The sequence below is a fragment of the Mytilus trossulus genome, chromosome 12 (assembly GCF_036588685.1).
Source record: "Mytilus trossulus isolate FHL-02 chromosome 12, PNRI_Mtr1.1.1.hap1, whole genome shotgun sequence".
Classification (NCBI taxonomy): Eukaryota; Metazoa; Mollusca; class Bivalvia; order Mytilida; family Mytilidae; genus Mytilus; species Mytilus trossulus.
In genome coordinates, this window is record NC_086384.1 from 31,730,649 (window position 1) to 31,756,663 (window position 26,015).

General features: G+C 31.2%; 1 protein-coding gene across 1 annotated transcript; it reads right to left on the reverse strand.

Annotated features, from left to right (window-relative positions):
* Positions 1-140: 140 nt before the first annotated feature.
* On the reverse strand, positions 141-12,101 carry LOC134693819 (uncharacterized). Its single transcript, XM_063554730.1, has 14 exons — positions 11,691-12,101; positions 10,496-10,554; positions 9,823-9,876; positions 9,198-9,251; positions 8,610-8,690; positions 7,921-7,977; positions 6,379-6,648; positions 5,642-5,837; positions 5,085-5,185; positions 4,070-4,619; positions 3,205-3,491; positions 2,325-2,520; positions 1,649-2,012; positions 141-1,128 (listed from the first exon to the last, which is right to left on the reverse strand). Exons 1-14 carry the CDS (start codon positions 11,866-11,868, stop codon positions 501-503), a joined length of 3,075 nt encoding a protein of 1,024 aa, XP_063410800.1. The 5' UTR covers positions 11,869-12,101; the 3' UTR covers positions 141-500.
* Positions 12,102-26,015: the final 13,914 nt, after the last annotated feature.

Genomic DNA, 26,015 nt, shown 5'->3' on the forward strand with positions numbered 1-26,015 from the left:
TTTTAGAAAAAAATATATAAAAATATAACATTTTGTAAGACAATGTATGGTTATTCTCTATATACTGCAACTCTTAAATTTCTTACAAAAGAAATATTTTGGGTAAAAACCAATATTTTGAATTTGAAGCGGATGAGGTCAAGATTCCGTGAACCTGTATTACTTAATGACTTCATCAATAAAACTCTATGGAAACACATTGTCAGCGTCACAAAGAAGGTGATATACCTTCAGTGACAGTATATCACACAAAAATATACTGCCAATGCATTTTGACTGCTCAAATAAAAGGCTTGCAGTATAAATAAATATATGTTTTACAATGACAAAATTTGTTGTCAACTTATTGTATTCAAAAATGAATTTAGCTATATCATTTTATAATTATGTTCTTATAAAAACAATGTGTTAAAAACAATGGTTAACTTAAAAAAAGAAGTGTGTTCAGTATAAATGACACAACTAACACAAATTACACAGTACTATTAAAAAAATCATTGTTAGATTAAAGCTGTTATTTTTTCTATGGCTTCAAACCTTTCGATAAGAGCTACCGCACTGTCAATATCCTCTGAAGACTTTGATGGCATTTTTTTCTCTGCAGTTAACCGTGAAAAGTAAGATGTGATTTGACTAGCATTTAAGTATTCACTGTTGCAAAACTTTTTGGTACCATTCTCTAGTGCAACTCTCATATTTCTTGCTACAGTGCCAGCATTCATCTTGTTCCCACTCTTTTCACCATCTTCAAATATTGACTTTAGATATAATTTAACTTTGTCTGAAAATCTCACATGCTTCCTTTCTTTTTTTAAGGCCCAACCTTGTTGTTCTTTGGCTATATCTTGTGAGATATTTGGTTGAGAAGCATCAGTTCGATTAAAATTCAATATTTCAGACAAGTTTATACAAGCATCATACCATCTGAGCTTAATCTTGTCATAAGTTGACATTTGTTGTAGATCATAGTTGTGATCACCAATCAAACAATGCATATGCATATCCATAAATGAGGTAAAGGTCTGAACACAACCTTCTTGACAACTGAAACCATCACCTGCAGAACTCTGCTTTATGGATCCCTCCACCTTCATTGGAGGTTTAAAATCAGCTATCACTTTCAATGACCTGAAAAAAGTTTATAAAATTCAAATTCATCTTTTTATAAAAATAAATCATGATTATACATGTATGTATATTAATAAAACATGATTGTGTGAACAGAAACATGACCAATATGGTCTCAAGTCATTAATTGCTATTTATCATATTGGTTTTTGTTTTAACAGTTGTTATTATATGAAACTTCACATATATATAATGTCAAACTATCTAAACAGAATGATTTTTGTCAATAGTTTAAGGTTGTACTCTGACATGTAACTGCTTACATCAACACCATTATCATCATTTGGTAGATTGTGGATAGTGGTTCATGAATTGATTTTGTGTCATGAATTTTAATACCCAAATCCATTCTTTTGAATTACTAATTCACTTAAAATGGGGACCCATTGTTTTCATGCTATAAAACACCATAGACAAATAATCTATTATCCAAATCAATGTCAGGATAGGCATATTTGCTAGGCAGCTGAAACAACATATAACATGCAAAATATTATTATGTTTAGTAAATTGTACCAACCTTTCATCTTGACTATTCATTTGTCCCTGAACAGATATATTTCTCCCTTGGCCAATACCATATGCTTTCCACATAGTTATTTGCATATTTTCCTGAAACTCTATATTGGATATTTTGGAGATTCCTTTAATAAGACCAGTTGCTCTATGATCATCCAAAGTATTTGTGATTTCCACATGAGCTGCTTGGCATCCAGAAACTCCCCCATAGTCATCTATTGCAGACTTCATATCTGAAGCACAAACTACATTTTTTCCATTTGAAACGCACTGTCTGATTTTCCCTCGCATGTGTGCAATTTTGGCATCACAGTATGACTTTCCGCTTTGGGCTTCGCTGAAGTCATATCTTTTTATATAAACTCCTACAAAAAAAAACTATTTAGAAAACTATACATCAAAAGATTACTTCAATTGTTTCTTAACAATCTGCTATCAGACGGTTACCTTATGCATATAAACATCAAGCTCTGTATGTCAGACCAGTACGAAGTAACGGTCAATGTTCCAATCTGATCATCATGCTCTAGTCCTTAATATTTAGTTTTTATTATCATGTTCTACTCCTATCCATCCATAAATTGTTTGTGTGCAATAAAGTATTTTTAGATAAGAAAATCAGGTAACATTTGATACATACTTATCAATGGTAAATTCTTAACCTACATACAACATACCTGTCCTTTCACTAATAAAAGGAATAGAGAACCAAAGGTTACCACAATGGTAACAGCCAGCATTGTCACTGCGTAAGAAGACAGTTTTGATATTTGGCAACTGGCTCTTGATGGTCTGCAAAGTATGCTCCAAAAGTGCAGCCACAGTATACCAGTCCTGTTTGGTTGCTTCTACACAATGTGCAAAAGTTCTGTGCTGAAATAGAAAAGACATTTTTAAAAGATGTTTGCTATAGTCATGTTTTGTAATTTTTGTCAGACTCTAGGAATCCTCAGGTTTTATCCATTTGACTGTCATAAATATTTTTGAATGCTTACCCCTAATTTATCATAAATCTTTTACTTGTTCAATTATAAGCCATTTTTATAACCTTACAAAATCTTTTCAATAGTTATTTAGAAATGAAACTGGTAAAAAAATCGAGAAATAACGTTTTTCCTGCCAAATATCTTTGGTAAATATCTCATTGACCTATGATTTTTTTTATCTTTTGCATCCAGATATCTTTTGACAGAAGCATTGAGTACAGTGTTTGACCTATTTTATAGATACATATCTTAAACCAAATTGTGTACAATTTGCATTACCCCTTCTTTGTAATGAAACTTTTTGAGAATCTCAATCATATTATGCCAGTGTGCACCTCCTATTTTGTACTTGATCAAATTGATTTTTGGGGTTCCCAATACCAAAACATGAAATTTGCAAGGATCAGGGGTATAATTGTGTGAGCTCTGATCACAGTAGTTTTTATTTACTTTTATTTCATTTATTTAAAAAAAAAAAAGTTTTTCTTTTGTGTAGGGTGCTGGTGGGGGAGTGGGTTGGTAGATATACCCAAAAACACTTTTTTTTATAAAAAAAAATAATAATACAAACCTTCAACTCTTCATTCTCTGACTTATAAATACAAACAGAGACATGCCAGTTGACACCTTTCTGTCCAAACCAGTCACTTTGTTTTTCCCTAAAAGACATGGGTAAGAATTTCATGGCCCAGTCCATGACAATGACTGCTTGTTCTGGTGAAAGGCTCTTCAAAAGATCACTGCGGCCTTTGTCTTGGTTGATGGTTCTTACAATGTGTCTTTTCCAATCTGTTATACTTTCACAGGCTGATTCAATGTCACCATATATGTCAGATAGTAAATCTGGTGGAAGTTCATCTGCAATAGTTAAAAAACATTTCAGTTTAGTTTACTTTCTTATTACAATAATTTTATTAAAATCTATATAAACTGACACTGTTGTTGATGCACTGAGTTACAGATTAATTACTGATGACAAACCACCACTTCAAAACTGTCAAATTGGTGTCGAAACTATAATTTGGCATTTCAATTAGAAAGATCATATCATAGTGAACATGTGTACTAAGTTTAAAGTTGTTTGGACTAAAACTTAATCAAAAACTACCTTGACCAAAAACTTTAACCCGACACAGGTCTCTCATTATCTATGTTCAGTGGACCGTGAAATTGGTGTCAAATCTATAATTTGGCATTACAATTAGAAAGATCATATCATAGGGAACAAGTGCACTGAGTTTCAATTTAATTGGACTTCAACTTCATCAAAACTAACTTGACTAAAAACTTTAACCTGACAGTGGACAGACAGACAGACAAACGAACAGACCCACAGACCAGTAAACCTAATGCCCCTCTACAATCGTAAGTGGGGCATACAAATAATATTTTTGACATTGTAATTCAGTATTTGTTTTACTAACAGTGTATCATACCTCCTAAATTACGGATCTGGCTTTTGACCTCCAGAACAGTGTTGGTAAATAAATCACACCTGTCACAGCTTGTGTCATGAATGTGATCACTGCACAGCTGCTGATGTTTCTGATCCATAGGATCAGAAAGGGCAAAACTAATGCAGTGATCAGCACATCTATCCTTTTGCTTAATGTGAGCCTTGAAATCTGTTTTCAAGTAAAGCTTTGCTGCTAACAGGTTTTCTCTGCATTCCTTAACTTGTATTAGCTTGTCATTATCTGACACATATCTTTCAATGCTTGACAGAGTTGATAATAGAGTCTCAAATCCCAAAGCACCATCTGCTGCAACATTATCCAGTCCTTTTAGATTAGTTCTTTTTGATGCAGGCCATGCAGCCAAAATTTTGAAAAGAGTGGCTCTGGACAAAGGTGAGAAATCTGTTTCTTGGCAGAATGACTGATAAATTGTCACTAGTGTTGAGTGACATGCTGTCCTTACAACCTGTGGGATGGTGATGACTTCTCCATTTCGTAAATGCATCTGCTTAGTGCCAACTGAAGTTACCTGAAAAATAAATACATTACAGACAAATACTTAGGACACATGTTTCATAATCTATCACATTCTGAAATAATGATTATGCAAATTATTTCAGGTATTCATCTTATCAATATTATCATTTTAAAATTTTGAAGTTTAGCAGGCCTTCAAATCATGACCATTCAAAAAAAACAAATGGTTTCAAAGTTAGTTAGTAAAATAAATAAAATTTTACAAATTGATTAGATGGGCTTCCATGGAAGAAGTATGTCCTTAAGAAACAGCAAGTTTAAGCAGGAGTTTGATGAGCAGCCGCAAAAAAAATCACTTCTCACAGTATAGCACATTAGATAAAGCTTCTGACACCTACATGACCTAGTTGAGAAAATTTTGTGAAGACCACACATACATGTACTACGAAGCAGATGCAAGACGACAGAAGGTGATCTTTCCACATGCTCACAGGCAACATAATGAAAATATATTTACCTGATGAAATGAAGGATTCAGGAAGAAATCTAGTGCATGATCAAGCTTATCTTTATTCATTTTTTGGCGAACACATTTTTCTTTAATTGGAGGTGGAACACCTGAAATATATCAAATAGATGTTATGCTCACAAATGATACAACAAATATACGTTTTAGTAAAAAGTAAGTTCAAGAGCCATGTATGTATAATCAATTACTCAGTAGAACTTGCTTTTAAGAACAAAATTAACCAAATCTAAGGATGCTAATGAAAAGCTATGAATGTAAAAATAAATCTGAAATCAAGCAAACAGGAATCTTTAAAATACAAGCTTTGATTGTGTCTGGCCAAGAGAAAAGTACCACTTACATTTTTTTGATGCAAAGACTGACAGTGTCCTTTCATAATCACTGCAAATGACATTGATACATGTACTTTTAAAATATTATAAATAAATGGTTTCAGTATTTACAAAAAAATCCTCAATTTGTCATTTTTGTAACTTTGGTATTTCAAAGAGTGGGTGTAATATCCTAATAGATACATACAGAACTGATTATGAAGAGTGTAATACCTTTTCCACAAGTCTTTGCATGTATTCTGGCTTGGTCAATCTCATATATGCTAATGCCAGGAAATATGTCTCTCAGCTGCTGCTTTGTGTAATTTAATGAGATCATTGACAGAAACTGCTTTTTGGTACACTTGTCAGTTGATTCTTTGAAGAGTTGAACAACCAGCTCATCTACTTTAGGTGATGGTGTTGAACACTGAAATAACATTTCAAAAATTAACATTTAAGTTATATTTTTAAATTATAATCTCAAATAAGGGTATCTGCCTCAGTGATGTAATGGTTAGCGTAATCGGCTTGAGTGCGGTAGGTTGTGAGTTCGACTCTCAGCCTGGTAAAACCAAATACTTGAAATTGGTATTTGCTGCTTCTCTGCCAAGCATGCAGCATTTTGAAATACCCAGTAGAAATGTGAAAATTCTATAACTCCTAAAACAGTTGTCAAATCAAAATGTGTATATAAATAGGTCAAACACATGTGATAGCAAATAATTGCCAGAAGTTTCAAATGGTTTCAGAGCAGTTGTTTCATAATGACCTTTGGGAAGACATTTAAATCAAAATTGTTTGCTAAGACTAATTTATTTCATCATTGACAAATAATGTTAGGGGGTTAGATTCTATATTCTATGACTTGTGACTGTTTACTCAAATTGCAAATACTTTTTACATAGACCAAGTATAAAATATATTACATTAATCTCAAAAATAGTTTGTTTCAAGGGCAGTATATTTACCATGTCCATATCTATGAGTTGCCAAACTTTTTTTGCTTGAAATGGTGCAAGACAGTCAAGAGCTTCATGAACAGTAGCAGATGCTTTTCTCTTCAGGCTGCGCACTGTTCTTGGTTTGAGTTCGTTAACATCCTTCCTTATTTGGTATGTAATTGGACTGATTTTTCCCCCACCAATAATGTTCAGTGCACTGTTTATTTCCTCTAATGTGTTTCTTTGTATGTCATTTTCTGCACTCCATGATGATATCTGAGATGATGGCAGAGAAACCTTTAAAAAATAGGAATTGCAATAGATTTAATTTTTTTAAATACATATAACTCAGATTGCTTTTTTTTAAATCATCTGTCTTGAATCATTGGCAATGGCATGGAACGCCAAAGATTTTTTTTCTGTTGGGGTGGTTAAAATTTTAATGTGAAATTATAGATTGTTGGGGTCGTCATAACTCATTTTCTGTTTGAGGGATATAAATAAAATGAAACGAGAGTGGATTGTATCTGACATTCCAAGAGTTGCATAGAACTGTGAGTTAACTCACTAAAGGATACCCCCACTTCCAATAAACTTCAATAAACTAAATTAGTTAAATTATCTCCCTTAAAATATTTTGGACCAGGATTTTTGTCTTTCATGCACATTCTCAGATTATGTACTGCAAGTGTGTCAAGTTTCATCAATATCCATCAAGGCTTTAAGAAGAAGTTGCGCTTACAAAACCTGTTACCACATATTGCAATATCAAACTAAGAAAGTTCAATTATCTCCCTTTAAATATTTTGAACCAGGTTTTTTTCTTCTTCATGTAATCCTCAGGTTGTGTACTGCAACTGTGTAAAAATTCATTAGTATCTGTCAATTTGTTTGGGAGGAGTTGCACTTACAAGATATATGTATGAGCCTGTCCCAAGTCAGAAGCCTGTAATTCAGTGGTTGTCGTTTGTTTATGTGTTAAATATTTGTTATTAATTTGTTAATTTTTTTATATAAATAAGGACGTTAGTGTCCTCGTTTGAATTGTTTTAAATTGTCATTTAGGAGTCTGTTATAGCTGACTATGCGGTATGGGCTTAGCTCATTGTTGAAGTCCCTAGGGTGACCTATAGTTGTTAATTTCTGTGTCATGTTGGTCTCTTATGGAGAGTTGTCTCATTGGCAATCATACCACATCTTCTTTTTTATATAGACTGACAGGGTGATTCCTATATACCCCCAAAACTTTGATTGTGGGTCCATATTGACTGTGTGTCTACTACATTTTTTTATCTAGATTCTTGGTAGGGCATATATATTTTCCTTCTTTTTTTTTAAAGATGGGGGGTCTAAACAACTTACTGAAATTGAGTTAGTAAAGCTGAACTATCAAGGTATAAAAAGGCTTAAAATACTTCATACAAGGAAATGTTTATGAGGATATATCAATATATGTTATAACTTATATGTGGCTGTTTTCATTTTTTTTCTGTGTATGCACTGATTTTGTATAATGAATCTATATATATATCCTTTTTTTCTATTGTGTAATTCTTTAAAAAAATATACCGTATAATTTTCTGAATCAGACTGTGAAATCCATATAGATGCTTCATCTTCACTTATCTGAAAAGAGGAATTTATTTCAGGTTCTAATTACAAACATACATGTGTGCAATACATGCAAGAAGAATACAAGATATGTTTTAATTGTATCTTGCTCATCCTCATTCCAAAAAAGGAACAGGGTAAACAGGAATTTCTTTAGTGATGAATCTGAAAACATAGCACCTGGTATAGATAGCTCTAATATATATATGAACTTGGATTCCAAATTTGAAAAAAACAGGATCTGAAAAAAATGTGACAAAATTTCATGGGACAGACTGACGGTCTCATTTTCAGGTATACAGATCGTTTGACTATCATAAAACTCAACTATGCTCAATTTGAAGAAATTTGGGTAAATTGTTCTCTAGTTACAGTGCGAAATGTTTACAATGGACAGACGGAAGGACGGACGGCTGACACTTGAATACCATAATTCCTCCTGTCAAAATTGATGGACGTATAAAAACACAATTTCATTTATTGACACAAATAAGTTTTATTATTTATAAGAATTTAACCAGTATAAATGAAGTGGTATTATAAAAGCAATATAACCGGTAGTTAAATTCTATGACATTGAACTTTTATAGTTGATTTATTTTTAAAAAGCAGTTAATTTTTTCTTATTTATGTGTTAATGTTCATACCATGTCATTTTCTTCCTTAGCTGTCGTATCTTCTGACTGCATGCACTTATATCTTGTCTGGTTTTGATCAACTACTGAAAACTAATAAAAACAAAGAAGTTTGAACAGTAAAATGCAGAGTAATTAAAAACAGAATTACTGAGATGATGAATAGAAAAGATAATATGAATTGGATCACCATTTCATCATATTATTTATCTTTTTGCAAATACATTTGTGTATTTTTTTTTTCATCCAGTACATCCTATTATAAAAACCATGTTTATACCCATTTTTTAAATTTAAATCATAATTGGTATGAATTCTGTATGTAAAAAACTATGTAAATCTTTTAACTGACAGTCGTCCTGTGAAGATCTTTGATCACTGGCTATGGGATTTGTGCTTTTATTCCATGTTGAAGACTCTGTAGTAATGTAAAATTATGTCTGAGCTTGAGAGCTGTCTCAATGGCAATCATAACACATTTTATTTATAATTGAATGGAAGTGATTATGATATTTTTTAAGAGGTTTTCCTGTTAAATCATCAATAATACTAATGGCACATTACAAATATATAGCAAAAACATCACACAAAAATCCATACCTTATGCTCTAAATAATGACCATCAGAATCCATGTCACAAGGATAAATGTCCATCTAAAAGATAAATGAATAAAATATATATATGTATCCTAAAATTGAAACTAAAGTTTAGTTTGGTATACAGAATACAAGTAGTTTTAAAAGTGATTGCTTGACCACCAAAATGGGATTTTTACCTCTCAAAATATAAATTGGGGGATGTTTTACAAAAAGAAGATGATTGAGTCTCCAGTGAAATTTTGTTCAAACCATTTTTCAGTTGTGTATTTTGTATTTCAGTGTGTCTAGACATCTCCAAAAAATGTGCTGTCTTGGTGGTCAATTTCTTTTGCATAGATCATGTTAAATTGTTGGTGTTTACTGAGAAAGGTTAAATTATGCTTTAAAAAATGCTATATTATTTCTTCTTTCTTAATATACATTGCGTCTTGGATAGAGCCATGTCTTATTGGCACCCATACCACATTTAAGAGATAACTGTATTATATTTGAAACTTTGCGGACGTCAATCTGTAGTTTTACTGACACAAATTGAGTTAACCTGTCATCCAATCAAAATCATTGATACACATGTACAATAATTGCAATAGAAATACTTTTTTATAAACTAAATAAATATCCATACCTGATCATTTATTTTTATTTTTCCTGAATTCTCATCACCAGGAATAATGTCCATCTAAAATAAAGATAAATATATACATGTACATGTTGTACTCAAAAATCATTTAGGAAAATAATAAATAACAAACTGGTAGTGTGTTTACTTTTAAAAATATACCTGTGATGTGAATCAAGGCTCCATATTGAAGGCTGTACTGTAACCTATAATTGCTTATATTTACTAATTTAGGTCTTGTATGGAGAGTTGTCTCATTGACAATTATACCACATCTGTTTTTGTTTATATAAAACATGTAAGGATTATCATTATGCATATCTAACAATTGAAAAAAAAACTATATTACAACAACAAAAAATAGATAGTTCTGAATTATCAATTAAGGAAATGAATGTAGCATGAAATATTTATCTGTGAGGTTTGGATTGGTATGCTTAATGCATAATTATACATATTATAAATATTGACTTTTTTTTTATGTTCCTAAGTCATACATTGTCAGTATCCACATTCCATAAGTTTGTAAGGAGACACTGACTGTTTGCCTATATATAAATAATGTTAAAACTATCCTGTATTACATTTATTATAAAGGAAGCCTTTAATCATACATGTTATTTTGTATACAGTTGAGTGACATGTGATAAAAAATTACTTGAAGTAAGTTTATTCTTACCATATCAGGAAATGATTCTAGGATGTTACATGTTTTTGTTTTGCAGACTTTACAGATAGCTGAAATAAAATATAACAATATAAATAAAAATATAACACATTTATTTTCAATTGAATCCTTATTAACTTTTAGGAATATACATTGTATGAAACACCTACAAGCATATCAATGAATAGTTTGTCCAACCTTTTTAACCAAAATGAGTAAGAAACTATAGGAAAAGAGACAACTAAATGAATGGCCATTAAAAAAATGAAAATCAACAGCAACCAAAGACACCAGCTGAATTACAGGGTCCTGATTTTTGCTACAGTAAACGAATGACAAAATCAGCATGTTTTGTTTTTGTTTGGATTGTTTTACACAAATCTTGCATTGACCCTTTAAACAATTAAAGCTTTCTATGTGAAGTAAGCAAATGTTCTTTGTTGAATGCCATATAAGTTAATTACCTATACTTGCAAACATTATTTTTTTTTATTGAGAGTTAATTGTCCCATCATTAGTTAATTGGCAATCATTCCACATCTTCTTATTTTCAAATGTATTATGTATACTAAACATGCTGAAAAGCTAATAACATTCATAACATTCATGGCATATTTTTTTGTTAAAAGATCAAACTAGATTAGATATCACGGTTGAATAACCTGCTAAACATTGTACTTACAAAATGTAGATCATTTTGAGTAAGCTACCCATTCATAGACTATACATGTACCAACAAGTGAGCAAGTAAATAGTAGGACATTTTTTAATGTAAATGTTCTGAGTTTACATGTAAATGCACAAAGTACTATATATGGTTTCTATATTGTGTTATATCTTTTCTTCCATTTACTTTGAATATGGCAATTGAATTTCCAGCAATTAGAACATAATTGTGGAAATTATAAGATCTTGGGATACACTGTCAATAAAATTGGCTTACAAACTGATTTTTTTTTTTTGCAGGAATTAATTTTCTTTATTTTCTCCAAGTGTGATATTCTTTATATCCTGGTTTTTGTGACCCAGTTGCTAATCCTGCTTTCTTTACCAAAACTCTTGTCCTGCTTATTTTTAATTTCATCCTACCCCCCCCCCCCCCTTTTTTTACAAATCAAATGGTAACTCCATTATTTGGGCATCAATGACAAAAAAGATACAACCATTTATGAGAATATAATTATTTCAAAACTCTGAAATAACCTACCTGATCCTATTGGCAAGAATGTTCCTCCCTGGGAAATCAGAGCGTAGCTGGTCCTGTATGATATCGGTCTATCCCCTTTACTCTTTCCAGTATGGCAAGGAAATACACATGATGTTTTCCTCTTCCAATTCAACCCCAAAGATGACCGATGATAAGGGCAAACAGTGAAATGTGGCATTAAACGAAATATACCAACACGTAAGCATATAAGAAGACCTTCTGTCAAAATGTTCTCATCGTATGAAATGTTCAATGAACGTAAGTGATTTGATACTGACTTCTTACATTCTTTCAAATAAATTAACTTTGAAGCATTTTCTGAGGTTGAAACATGTGAACATGGAGTCTTAGAAAAGTGAGAAAGGCTGCATAAATGTGTAGTCTGCTCTGAGATGTCTACTTCCTCAGCCATATTGGTGCGACTTTTTACCCCAATATACCCCAACATACCCCAATATACCCCAATATACCTCAAAAAACAGTTTCAACATTATATTATTGAATAATAATATCATTTAAGGCATTTCTCTGTTATTTTAACACCAATAATACTTTATTTTATAAATATATTTAATTCTAAATCACTTTTTTCATTGAAACTTGCTCCGTTCTTTTCAGCCGCTTACGATCACAAAATGACTTTTTACCCCAATATACCCCAATATCTTCCAATAAAACGTTTCAGTACAATATAAATGTTGTGGAATGATATTTTACCCATGTTTATTTCAAAATTTAACAACTCTATTCACATTTGTGTGTATTTAGAAGCTTTTAAACCTCCAGTAAAACTCGATCACTTATAATGGTAATACTAAAGACCAGAACGGACCTTAAAATATACAGGACAATTTTTAAATTGCTATTTCTTTTTCACTCCTCCAAATTTAAGTTTTATTCAATAACATTTGTATTTTCTTAATTAAATTTGAAATTTTTTAATTATGTTTTGAAATATTTTTTCAACTTTGATTTTTTTTCTCATATTCTTGAAATTAATGTCTCAAATAAAATTTGAAAATGTTCTTCTACATCAAATAAGATTTTTAAATTTTCATTGAACAAATTATGTTTAATAATCACATGATTAAAATTACGTAAACTTGGACGGACCAGAAATTACAAAGTTGGTAGTTTCAAATAAACTTCAAATTAGAAACTTGTAAAAAATAAAATTTATTAAATTCCATTCATCTAGACGAAAAAAAAATAATTCTGATTCCACAACCCCGGCCTGAATGGGGAGATTAAAAGACTGGAATGGACATCAATCTTACGGTGGGATTCATTTAAACTTGAGAACTATTTATTCAATGGATTGCTTTCTTATTTTAAAGTCGAGGCTAGTCATTTATCAAAATCAACTAAGTTTTAAAGAATTATATGTTTGTGATATATATATAAAGTAAGTAAGTAAGTAAGTAAATTGTTTATTATAGTGACATGTGTAAGTCAGCATAAATATATAAATTTGTACAAAATATAGTTACATATATAATACACCCGGCCCAATGGACCAATAAGTCACCTTTTACTTTTAGTTCAATATAAATGTTCTAATATCACGTGTCAATTGCCAATTTAAATTTAAATACAGATAATTATAGATTAAGAATAAACGATTGTAAAAGTTCATATAATGATAAATTGATCTAAAGTTAATATATATAAACTTGGCCTAAATAATAACATTTAAAGACATCAAGTCAAGAAATTCCGTATATGTTTTTAATTTATTTATCTTCATAATTTATTACTAATTCCAGACCGACTATGCAAGGGTTGTATAGTCAGCCAAGGTCGTAAAAAACTTCCATTTGTTGTCTAATTCCAGCCTTTAGTTAGGATTGAAAACGAGAAAAAAAACATATTTTTAGATAGGAGGTATATCTAAAAAGAAAAGCCTCAATGATCCCGAATTCTCTATGTGCATTGAGAAGGGGAACCAGCAAATCACTTGAATATCATAAAATACTAACAATTAAAAAGCATAAACACGATAAATTTTGAAGCACTGGCATTTATAGCCACAGATAAGTACTCAGAATATGTCACCCTGTGCCCTTTGTAGTTTCCTTTGAAATATCTAAAGCATGGCACTGGCTGCGCGTAGTGCGGACCTATGATGTAGATGATATTTGTCGGCATCCCCCAATAGAGTTATTACTAATCAATTATATCTAAATTATCGGGCACTCGTCTTATCAGCCGATAATTAATATACCTTACCTGTCGCGAACAAAAATATGCTGTGACGCGGAAGCAATAAAATTTGAAATAATTAAATAGAGAAATCATGGAAATGGACTTTAGGTAACAGGTATACGTAAATGGATTGTCCGGCGACTTTTATAAGAAACTGTATACACGTAAACCAAAAAGATAATGAAGAAAAAAAAAGTTGGTAACCGATATTGGGTCCGACTTCTACACATTTGAAAATGACCAGGAAAAATTAGACCTAATTTCAAATATTATCTGGTTAATTACTGGCACGTGCCGTCGGACAAAACCTTTGATGACAGAAAAAATCAAATTACGACTTAACAATAATTTTTAATGACTAAAAAATTCAGATACATTATCTTCATGAAAAACTACGTCCGATGGTATGTTTTTTTCATCCATAGCACCATTCCATCATGGGCTTAGTGCAGTTTTATGAGCTTAGTGCACCAAGGCGGCCTAGGTGGTGTTTAGACGCTCCCAAACTGATGAGTCTTAAAGTAAGGAAATCGAAGGAAAACGGGTTATTTTTATCCATTGTACTGAGGGGAAAAAATCGGACATGCTTCAAGTGATGGATACGATTTTGTTTTAAATTATTGAATTCATATTAATTTACGGTATGTCTAAACACTGCGAAGGACTCCTTAGTCCACGAAGGACTAGAAGAAGTGCTGTTATGTGTATTATTTTTACTTCGCTCTCACCCCATATGGAATTTACCGGCTGACCATGTATATATCATATTAGGTCACTAACACACTATGTAACTAATACTACTCATTATGGTTGTATTGAAATACAGATTGACAACTCATGGTCCGAGATCATGTAATATTTGCCACATGACGCTCCTATTTCTTTCTACCATCATCATTTTATTCATTAAATATTATACGTCAGGAAACTTTCATATATGATGAGTTTATTTACAAGTATACAAGTAGAGATTGTTTCAAGAACAACGAGGTTGTGAAGAATTATTCTATATAAAATCGTCAACAATAGTTATATATTACTAAGATATGTTTTATTACAACTACTGTGCTACTAATTTGGATAATTGACCGCTATCCTGTTCAGCATTGCAAACAATTATTATGCATAGAATATAAAAAAAAATGTAAAAAAAAATCCTCAAACAAAATAATGTATAAGTTTAGAATAATGATATATGTATATCCATTAATGAAATTAATGATAATTGGAATTCTTTTCACAAATAATTTAGTTAGTGATTGTCAGATGAATTTAAATAAGTAAGAACGAAATGTTAAAAAGAAAAAAAAAAAAAAATCATGCATGTTGCACTGTTGTAATTTTATTCAATTAAACACTTTAAAATTGCGTAAGATTTGCGATACTTAGCATTTAAAAATCGCCAGATTTAAACACAAGTTAAAAAAAATCCGGTAACGTAAATCAGATGTGCAATAATTTTTAATTTGGGAAATGCAACATTTAATTTTTAAGGTAAAAAGTACTGTTCTTTAAACTTAATATTTTAATTTTATGCTAATTGCACGAAACGCAATCGGAAATTTTTCCATTTTTATGTTGTCTACACTTCCGAAATTGAAAATTTATTTTCAATAATTTAAACAATTAAATTAGTGTTTCTCAATTGTCATCGGTGTATTAAACTCGCTATACCCTTTCTGTTAATTCACTTGAAGTGACAACATTCATTGAATATACACCTGTGTACACCTGAGGCTAAATTGCTTACTATACTGGACAAAGAAAGATAACTCTTAATTAAAAAAAAAATTGCTATTTCACAATATTGTGAAATTAGATATTTCTTGCCATTGCACAATACTGTGCAATTGAAAAGACTTGCTATTGCACAATACTTAATATAATAATTTTAGATCCTGATTTGGACCAACTTGAAAACTGGGCCCATAATCAAAAATCTAAGTACATGTTTAGATTCAGCATATCAAAGAGGCCCAAGAATTTAATTTTTGTTAAAATCAAACTAAGTTTAATTTTGGACCCTTTGCACTTTAATTTAGACTAATTTTAAAACTGGACCAAAAATTAAGAATCTACATACACAGTTAGATTTGGCATATCAAAGAACCCCAATTATTCAATTTTTGATGAAATCAAACAATGTTTAATTTTGGACCTCGATTTGGGCCAACTTGAAAACTGGGCCAATAATCAAAAATCTAAGTACATTTTTAGATTCAGCATATCAAAGAACCCAAAGGTTTCAATTTTTGTTAAAATCAAACTAAGTTTAATTTTGGACCCTTTGGACCTTAATGTAGACCAATTTGAAAACGGGACCAAAAATTAACAATCTACATACACAGTTAGATTCGGCATATTAAAGAACCCCAATTATTCAATTTTGATGAAATCAAACAAAATTTAATTTTGGACCCTTTGGGCCCCTTTTTCCTTAACTGTTGGGACCAAAACTCCCAAAATCAATACCAACCTTCCTTTAATAGTCATAAACCTTGTGTTTAAATTTCATAGATTTCTATTTAACTTATACTAACGCTATGGTGTGAAAACCAAGAAAAATGCTTATTTGGGTCCCTTTTTGGCCCCTAATTCCTAAACTGTTGGGACCGAAACTCCCAAAATCAATACCAACCTTCCTTTTGTGGTCATAAACATTGTGTTTAAATTTCATTGAATTCTATTTACTTTAACTAAAGTTATTGTGCGAAAACCAAGAATAATGCTTTTGTGGGCCCTTTTTTGGCCCCTAATTCCTAAACTGTTGAAACCAAAACTCCCAAAATCAATCCCAACCTTTCTTTTGTGGTCATAAACCTTGTGTCAAAATTTCATAGATTTCTATTAACTTAAACTAAAGTTATAGTGCGAAAACCAAGAAAATGCTTATTTGGGCCCTTTTTGGCCCCTAATTCCTAAAATGTTTGGACCAAAACTCCCAAAATCAATACCAGCCTTTTTTTTATGGTCATAAACCTTGTGTTAAAATTTCATAGATTTCTATTCACTTTTACTAAAGTTAGAGTGCGAAAACTAAAAGTATTCGGACGACGACGACGACGACGACGACGACGACGCCAACGTGATAGCAATATACGACGAAAATTTTTTCAAAATTTGCGGTCGTATAAAAATATATAAAAATCATTAAAAAAAATGTTTTTTTTTTTATAACACTGTTAATTCATCCCTCACCATATAGATCTCTCCTACTTATGATGTAGTCGTCATAGAGCACAGAAATATAAAGACTGACTGAGCAAACATGCGTCCTGATTTTTCTTCTTCTTCACCCAACGATTAGTAAGATCTTTTGATGTTCGTAATTAAAAAAAGCAAAAACTTTGCCTTAGTCATTTCAAGATTTTATAGGGTATTATTCGCCATAAATACAAATTGTCATATTATAGCGATAGTTTTAACATTGCCAATTAGAGAGAGGTTTGGCTTGCCATAAAACCAGATTCAACCCATCATTCCTAAATTGAGAAGATTCACAATATTACTACCATGATTCATTGTAACTCCATTTACCAGTAAATTTCATTAACTTCTCTAACAAACAAAAAAAACAAAAAAACACCACTTTCCCCCACATGGATTTTTTTTTAATTCAACGACCTTAAAAATTGCCATAGAGCAATTTCATGGATGAATCATATTGACCATTCGGTATATGTCCGTGGTCAAAGCTATACGTACATGTAGGACAAATTATTTGTGTTGAATAAAATCAAATTCTAATAGATGTTGTTGAAGGACCACTACAGTTTAATCACTGAGTGAAAGCAGAGACATTATGAAAGATACATACATTTTATTAACATAAAAAGAAAACTTTAAACGTTAAACATATAAGGATTATTACTTAAAACAAAAATTTGAGAATTGGATTTGACAGATTGGGAGCTCTTTCTTGATTGAGAAAAAATATTTTAGATTTTTTTTCAAAATTTGAGAAAAATTTTCGAGTTTAATTTTTAAAATATACATCATATCTAACTCTAAAGAAAAGTCAAACACAAATATGTATTTTACATCTCCACATGTTAAGGGGAAAAAGAAGAAATTGCAGAAAATTACCGTTATATTTTTAGGTTCGTTCGTTCTGGTTTTTAGTGAAACCTTCGTCAATACCTGAATAAAGAACGGGTTTTAATGCCTATAAATGCACAAAAATGTAAACAGCTGAGTTAATTTTTAATATTTCTGCATGTTATATCATTCCTTTTTATCGAAATTGTATTAAAACTGTTTATTCGAGTATATTTGGGTATATTGGGGTAAAAAGTCATTTTGTGATCGTAAGCGGCTGACAAGAACGGAACAAGTTTCAAGAAAAAGGTGATTTAAAATTAAATATTTTTATAAAATAAAGTATTAATGGTGTTAAAATAACATAGAATTGCCTTAAATGATATTATTATTCGATTATATTATGTTGAAACTCTTATTTTAGGTGTATTGGGGTATATTGGGGTATGTTGGGGTATATTGGGGTAAAAAGTCACGCCGGCCATATTGTTACTATACAACTGTAGGGTAATTGTATTTCTACACTGGAGAGTCACGAAAGGGGAGATAATTTGAAGCTTCCATTAGCAACCAATACACTGTTTACAATACAAATTTCTTTAAATTTTAGCAAATTAATTTATTTATTTCCAAATCATTTTCTTTTCAAAAGTGGATAGTAAAACAATTATCTTTCAGATTTTATAAAGATTTTTAATGAATGTAACCGATAAAAGATTTTATTTCAATTTAAAAATGCAAAATTTATAAAGGAAACAACAGTGCATTTCTTCAAAATCCATGAACTGAATGATCTGATAAAAACCAAATCGACCCATATCAGTAGGAATTATTAAGTTTAATGATATTATTACATCTTTTTCTTGATATTACAGCCAATTTCAGTGAAATATGTAATAATGGGTCTGCAACTAATTTTTGATTTTGCATGATTCTTAGGCAGACAGCTACTTAAAATCTCACAAAAACAAAAAGAAGTATTAAGAGTATTTAACTACAGGTAAAGGTCTGGGTTTAGGGTTTACAGTCGAGAGAATAATGGGATGAAAGTGATTGCGAACTGGTACAGATAAAAGACAAACGCTCGAAGGATTATTAGCAACATTAGTGCAAAATACTTTTTTTAATTAACGCTATCTTTTGTAGATCATCAATTGAATGTATTCGTCTGCAAAAAAAGTAATTATTTGCTTGTAAAAAAGTACAACTTGTCAATAGAAGATATTCATGTTTTCAAATTTCAATCATAATAATTACTCCCTGTAGTAATATCAGATATGCAAAAACCACATGGTAAAATTATGATTGGTTTTAATTTCAAATTTAATGTTTCAATTTAACGACTGAAAGAGTTGTATAATTTTTTAAAGGATTTGCATCTTTGAATCATTTTGTGTCCATAAATAAAGTTGTTAGTTTTCTCTATTGAACTGTTTTACACTTATCGGTCGCTACATACCGATTGTATTTACTATGTGAGTTCCATACACAACAGATCTATGGGGAAGCTGATAATAATAAACACTATATACGGTTTACGGCCAACATTTTACGTTAGTAGATACGACGTGTTGATGTCTTAACTCACTAGTGAGATACTTTCGTGATCATAAACCTTTAAGAAGAAGCAAAAAAAGGTCCTCCGTATTTAACCGTTATCTCCTATTTCCGATTTTTATATTTGTCTGAGTCTTCAAAACAGCAAAAAACAAAACGCAAAGAAATTTTCCATACTATAATACCATAATGAAAGTTCAGTTTTTAAAAACGTTGCTGTTTCACATGCAATTAATTTGTTGTGTTAATTCGACAAATTTGAAAGTACATTGTGATTTGGATGGAGAGTTGTCATATTGGAACCCATATCGAATATTTCTTTAAATCTTCGCAAATTGATTTGTTTCTATGTAAACCGTCCTAAAAGTACCAATGTGAAAATCGACAAATTGTTGATTCGTGTTATATGCGACTATTTTTAGGGGTTTCATTTTCATACTTAATACAAATTTCGGTTTATTCCAAAAATAATCGCTATTAAGACATTTAGACATGTAGAACATGTAGGACGAAAAGCATAAATAAGCAGGATACACAACATTTAATTTGTATAACAGATCTTCGGACACCATTTGTTTTATTCTATACTATTTAGATCACATTTCTTTATTCTGGATATTTATTATGACCATTACCCTCTATTTTTCACTTTTCAGCCTTTTTTCCCTTTTCTTTATTTTCTTTATTATGCACTTGCATTGCTGTGTATAACTATTAGTTGTTCTGTAAACCCCACTCAGGCCCTCAAGTAAATATGTTAAATACACCCGTCTGTTCATTTGGAAAAAATTAAATTTCTTAAATTTTGCTTGATTTCAGACATTGTCAATTATATAATACAGTTGTTTTTATTGAGCATGCCTTAACTGTTTTCATCGTGACATTTAACATCGAAAACCGGCAGAATATATAAAAATAGGATACGTGGTATGACTACTAATGAGACAATAATCCATGTCACGTAGGTAGATGTGGTCTTCAACAATGAAACAAAAACGATGCCGTTACGTAAGCTTTAACAGACCGTGAGACAAAAAAGAGGGGAAACGATACACAGAGGAATTTAACAATAAGTTGGTAATTATCTTTGATAATACATTGATTAATTGCTATTTCAAGTTATCGCTTTCCACTTGAACCAACTCTAATTCCATTAATTTCCTCATCTGTATTTTCAGTAGTTGAAATGTGAACTAGCGTTTACAAATAAAGCATAATATTTAACATGTTTGATATACACTTTTTGTGTGAAACCGATTTGATCTGTCAAACTCATTCAAAATGAGTGTCAATGTTTGCAGCAGTACAATCATACCACTGTTTCGCGATAGGGATAGGACTAAAATTCACACACATATAAGCCTGACATATGTTATACATTTGGATTCCATCGTTGCAACAAGTGTGTTATGATATTTCTCAACTTGAGACAGTTGCATTATAGTATTCAAAACTGGAGGGTTACCAAGACTTTTAAATAATCACAATTTAATTATTGAGAGTTGCGAAATATTGTTATACACTAATTTTACTGATGGATATCAATAAGAAAATGTGACATGATTTCCAATAAGACAACTGTCAGCAAGAGACAAAATGACATACAAATTACCAACTACAAGTCACGGTACGGCTTTCAACAATAAGCAAAGCCGACACCGCAGAGTCAGCTATAAAAGGGCCTCTAATATCAAATGTAAAACAATTTAGACGAGAAAAACTAAAAAAAAAACAAACAAACATTGATTTTTATCCTCCCTTTTCGAAGATTTTCAGAAAGTTGTGTTATTTATATACGACGCCATCAGAAATAGTCGCCTTTTTTTTATGACAAGACAAATTGACGTAATTATTAAATTTTGACAAATAATTTGCTATATTGTTTTCACAACGATGAAGAAATGTGAGAATATAAAACAATTTAAGAGATTTCTGTTCCGAGACTTCAGCCTATTATCTCGTTGTTGTAATTTTTTACCGATTTTCACAATTATTGCTTGTTAAATGGTATGAGTTAAGATCATGACGTTTGTTTTTTCTGCTGTCATTCCACATACTATAATGGAGTATCCCTAAGATTATGGCTATTGAATAAAGTGTTGTGACTTGTACATTGTACTTGTTTATGTCCTTGTGATTCATAATAAACATCCTTTCTATTTTTAATAGGAGTATACAACTTGGATAATATGACTCCGGCGTACTTAATTAGTTTAAACGCACCTAACGCAATCTTTTGAAATATCGGGTGCATTCAAATTAGTTAAAAATTATAACGTATTAATTTTGGATAAGGTCAATTCCTAAGTTATCAATTAATGACGTCGTTTCATTCAAGCAAATATCTAAATTAGGCTAAGTTGAAAGAGATTTAAATATACATTTTCTATTTCTCTACCTATTTCAGCTTTTTTGCATATCTAATGTCAAATAAATAATTGTGAATTTGGTCGTTTGATTTTATCGAAGTCTGCTGTGAATAGTTTGGTCTATAAATTACGGTGAAGGATATTGATATTCTGTTTTTTATGTTTATTATTTTTTTAATTTTACAATTGAGACTCACTAGCTCAAATTAACGTCCTTGTACGCTATTCTATTTTCTTGACCGACAAATGTATTATTCAGATGATCGTGCAAGAAATTACATTAAAAAAAAGGTTAGTGCATGTTTATCGCCTAATGACATGTTTACATAACCTCATTGTTAATTTGACCTGTTTGTAGTATTCTATTTGTCTGTATTCCAGCCGTTGCATGTGATTGCTTACTGCTAACTGCTGATTGTTATTTTTAATATTCAGAACTTTACATGTCTCATTTGAAGTGTACATTCGTGTACCTTTTATAGAGGACAATACGATATAGACTAGCTCACGGTTTAAGGTCGTAGTGCGACCTGTTATTTTTTAATATTCTAGTTCTTGGGTCTATCCCGGATAGTTTTTTGAAACTGTTAATGCACTATTATAATTCTAAATTGTTCCCTTATTAAGTACTGTTCTTCGTACTGATTAGCCTTATCTTGGCAACCCTCGACCATAACTTGATTTTGTGTAATTCATTTTATTTGTATTTTATCTAATTGAACTATCACAGTTTTAATTAAAAAAAACCTTTATATTTATTATTCATTGGTGCTATTTTTGATGTACTTTAACTCCCTACAGTGCCATTTGATTACACTATTATCACACTTGACCTTGCTGGTAGTTCAAGCTTTAGGTTAGAAACCATAAGAAAAAATTGAATTCAATTATCTTATGGAACAGATAACATTTATGAAGTAATGCGCATTCAAGGACTTATTTTTCTAAGACAAGAAATAGGATAAGGACTTGCAGCTTCTATTATCTACATGCACCTCGAAAGTATTCAAATCTATTTAACATATACTGAAAAAAGGCTGAATGAATCAAAGGTAGTTTGAAAACAAACTAATAAGACTAAATTCAGTTGTTCCAATGGCGGATTGAGGAGGAAGATGGTCGTGAGTGAGAAATATATATTTTTTCAGCATTAAATATTCCAAAATATATTTTGTGCATCGTTCTTTTCATCCATATATTCTTTTTTTTTCGTGAAATACGCCCCCTTTCAAAAATCCCGAATCCATCACTGAATTAATAATTTATTTTTCCTATTATTGTAATCAATTTTGGATAAAGTTATTTGTAAAATTCTTTGAAATTATAACTATATTGAAAGGATTTGGCAAATAGATATAGATCGCTATGTCACTACTAGCTTGGACCTATCAGCTATATAGTGTTTACCAAAGAAAGGAACTGAAATCGAAATCTTAGTGTACACGGTTATTTGAAAATGTTGTGCAATTTTGGACAACCAAGCTTTTACCAATAATTAAACTCTAAAATAAATAGCAACGATACATTTGAAAGAATAAACCAGCTGTAATATTTTTCTCCAGTAAGATCTTGCCTCCGAATGGTCTATGTCGGCCGATTAACATCAGATGATAGATGATGTCCAATGGCAACATTGCTTGTCCTTTCGAGGTATTGGTAATGATCTTTAATTCATTGTCCACAAAACCGCGTCTTAGGAAGGGCAAAATTATATTTTGTATAATATCACACTGTCTCAAACATTTTTTTTCTCTGAAAGATGTTTGATTTATCATTGACAACATACTTATTTATCATGTTTGGGGACGTGTTTTTGAACAAACACTCTGAAATGCAATGCAAACCACTTAGGTTCCTCTTCTCGTCGATTAGGTCGTTTATTTTCGCGAAGCTGATTTCATACAGAAGGCTTTTAAGAAAAACAAGAGGAAATAAACTCATCATATATACGAGGACTAAATTTTGTATATACGCCAGACGCGCGTTTCGTCTTCAAAAGACTTATCAGTGACCCGACATACCTTTAATCAAAATTTAACTCCTAATATAGATATCAAATCTTTTGACATACTACTGTTCTTCTTTATTCTAATGCAACAACGTTTGTACCGTTCATTTTGATTGGATAACGTCACTTATTTACATGGCATCAATTGACAATTGATGCTATGGGACGTCCGCGCATGCGTAGACGGCATATGACAGATTTTAAATGCATGATTTAACGTTGTTTTCTGTCAGTTTTATTCGAATGGAGATAACAATATTGTATTTTAAGCTCCGACGGCATCAATTTGGGATTTAATGGTCGCAAATACCCGTTTACTTTCTCCGCTAACTCGTCGCCAGTAAACTTAATTTGCGACCATTAATGCCGTCGGAGCTTAAAATACAATACAGTTATCTCCTAAATGCACAGATTCACACACACACAAACAGGAACAAAAGATACCACAGGAATATTTAAACACATATGTCTGGTGGAGATTTATTTCCCTGAGGGTACCACAAGCCCAGTAGGCAGCACTTTTTGTGCTGACATGAATTACCATCGATATGGTTATTGATATGGTTATATTTATAAATTAACTGTTTACAAAATTTGAAATTTTTGAAATACTAAAGTTTTTCAACCTCAGGCATGATTATCTTAGCTGTATTTGGCAACACTTTTAGGCATTTTGATCCTCAATGCTCTTCAACTTTGTATTTTATTTGGCTTTTTGAACTTTTTAGGATTCGAGCGTCATTGATGAGTCTTTTGTAGACGAAAAGCGCGTCTGACGTATATATACGCAATTTAGTCCTGGTATCTGTGATGAGTTTAATGTCGAAAACTCCATGGCTAAAAAAGGGACCAATTGTACACAAAAACAATATAGGGAACTTAAGACCGAGAAATTTGAAGCCCACCAAACACCTGCTCCATATTTTGCACTCGAGTATGTTAGCTCAGAACCTATTTACTCCTTTGCACATCTCTGGTTGAAATACCTAGTTCTTAGGAATTCTAATTAATGAAAACATAGACATTTTTTATAAATTTTGCTTATTATTCCATATATATTTTTATTTGAGCACCTGATTATTCTCCTTTCTGTGAACCCTCATCTCATGCATCTACATCCTCAAATATTGTATATTTTTATTTCTTTTTTCCTTACAAATGTACCGGACTAGACTTTTCAAGGTCATATACCTTTTGATTTCTGTGATAACCCTGACTTCAAAAGACTATACTATATATTATTTATATGTTTGAATGTTGATATATGTTTATGCTCTTCAGTGCCCATTTAAGTATACAATTGAATGTGTGACCTTGCAGGTAGTTCATGCGCGAGATTAAGAATTCAAATATAGTTGTGACATGCTTTTGATGTGGAAAATACGACCTCTATGCACCAATAACGTTTCAAAGATTGAAGATTTGAAATATCGCATGGGAATTATGACATTGGTGTACTAACTAGCGTTAATGCACTTATATCAACATACTCAAATAGAAATAACAAAAATACCCTTAGTGTTAAAAAGACTCCTTTTCATTAACAAAAATTTGAAAACTCTGCTTATCATCAAATACGATAATGTAATGACTGGAGGAGATGATACGTACGATAAAGGAACAACATTTCCTAGAAAACGACACTGATGAAAGGAATATCTGTCTTTCTTTAAAAATATTATTAACATAATAGTTATATTCCCATCGTAGTCCACATTAGGGAAGTCTAAAATTTGTTTATATAATTTTTATATTCTATACAATTTAACAATTCTTTTCTTGTAACTTTTATGTAGGATTCGTTGTACTGAAGGTAAAAATATGATCATGCAACTTTTTTGACCACTTGAAGTTAAAAATTAACACGGTTTCATAAATATACCAAAAATCATTCTTGATATATTGTAGCGACATCAACATGATCAACCAGGACTACATTATCTATATGTTTAATGTTTTTCTTAAGTATTGGCAGGGTTTCAAACTTCTATGATTGGATTTTTTATCAATGACAATACCCAAGAGCACAGCAGGTCACACAATAAAACATCGGAATACCTCTAACAATACGTAACCTGGATGTGTTTGGTTCTTTTGCAGTTGTATATGAAAAATGTTAAAAAATGAGTCAAAACTATCTGAAAAAAT

What these genes read in the sequence shown, in the direction of transcription:
- LOC134693819 (XM_063554730.1), bottom strand. Translation starts at nt 11,868, where the DNA reads ATGCCACATTTCACTGTTTGCCCTTATCATCGGTCATCTTTGGGGTTG. An exon ending in GTCATTATTTAGAGCATAAG is followed by an intron (nt 8,691 to 9,197) that starts GTATGGATTTTT and finishes TGTTTTTATTAG; the next exon opens with TTTTCAGTAGTTGATCAAAA. An exon ending in CTGATTCAGAAAATTATACG is followed by an intron (nt 6,649 to 7,920) that starts GTATATTTTTTT and finishes TATTTTTTAAAG; the next exon opens with GTTTCTCTGCCATCATCTCA.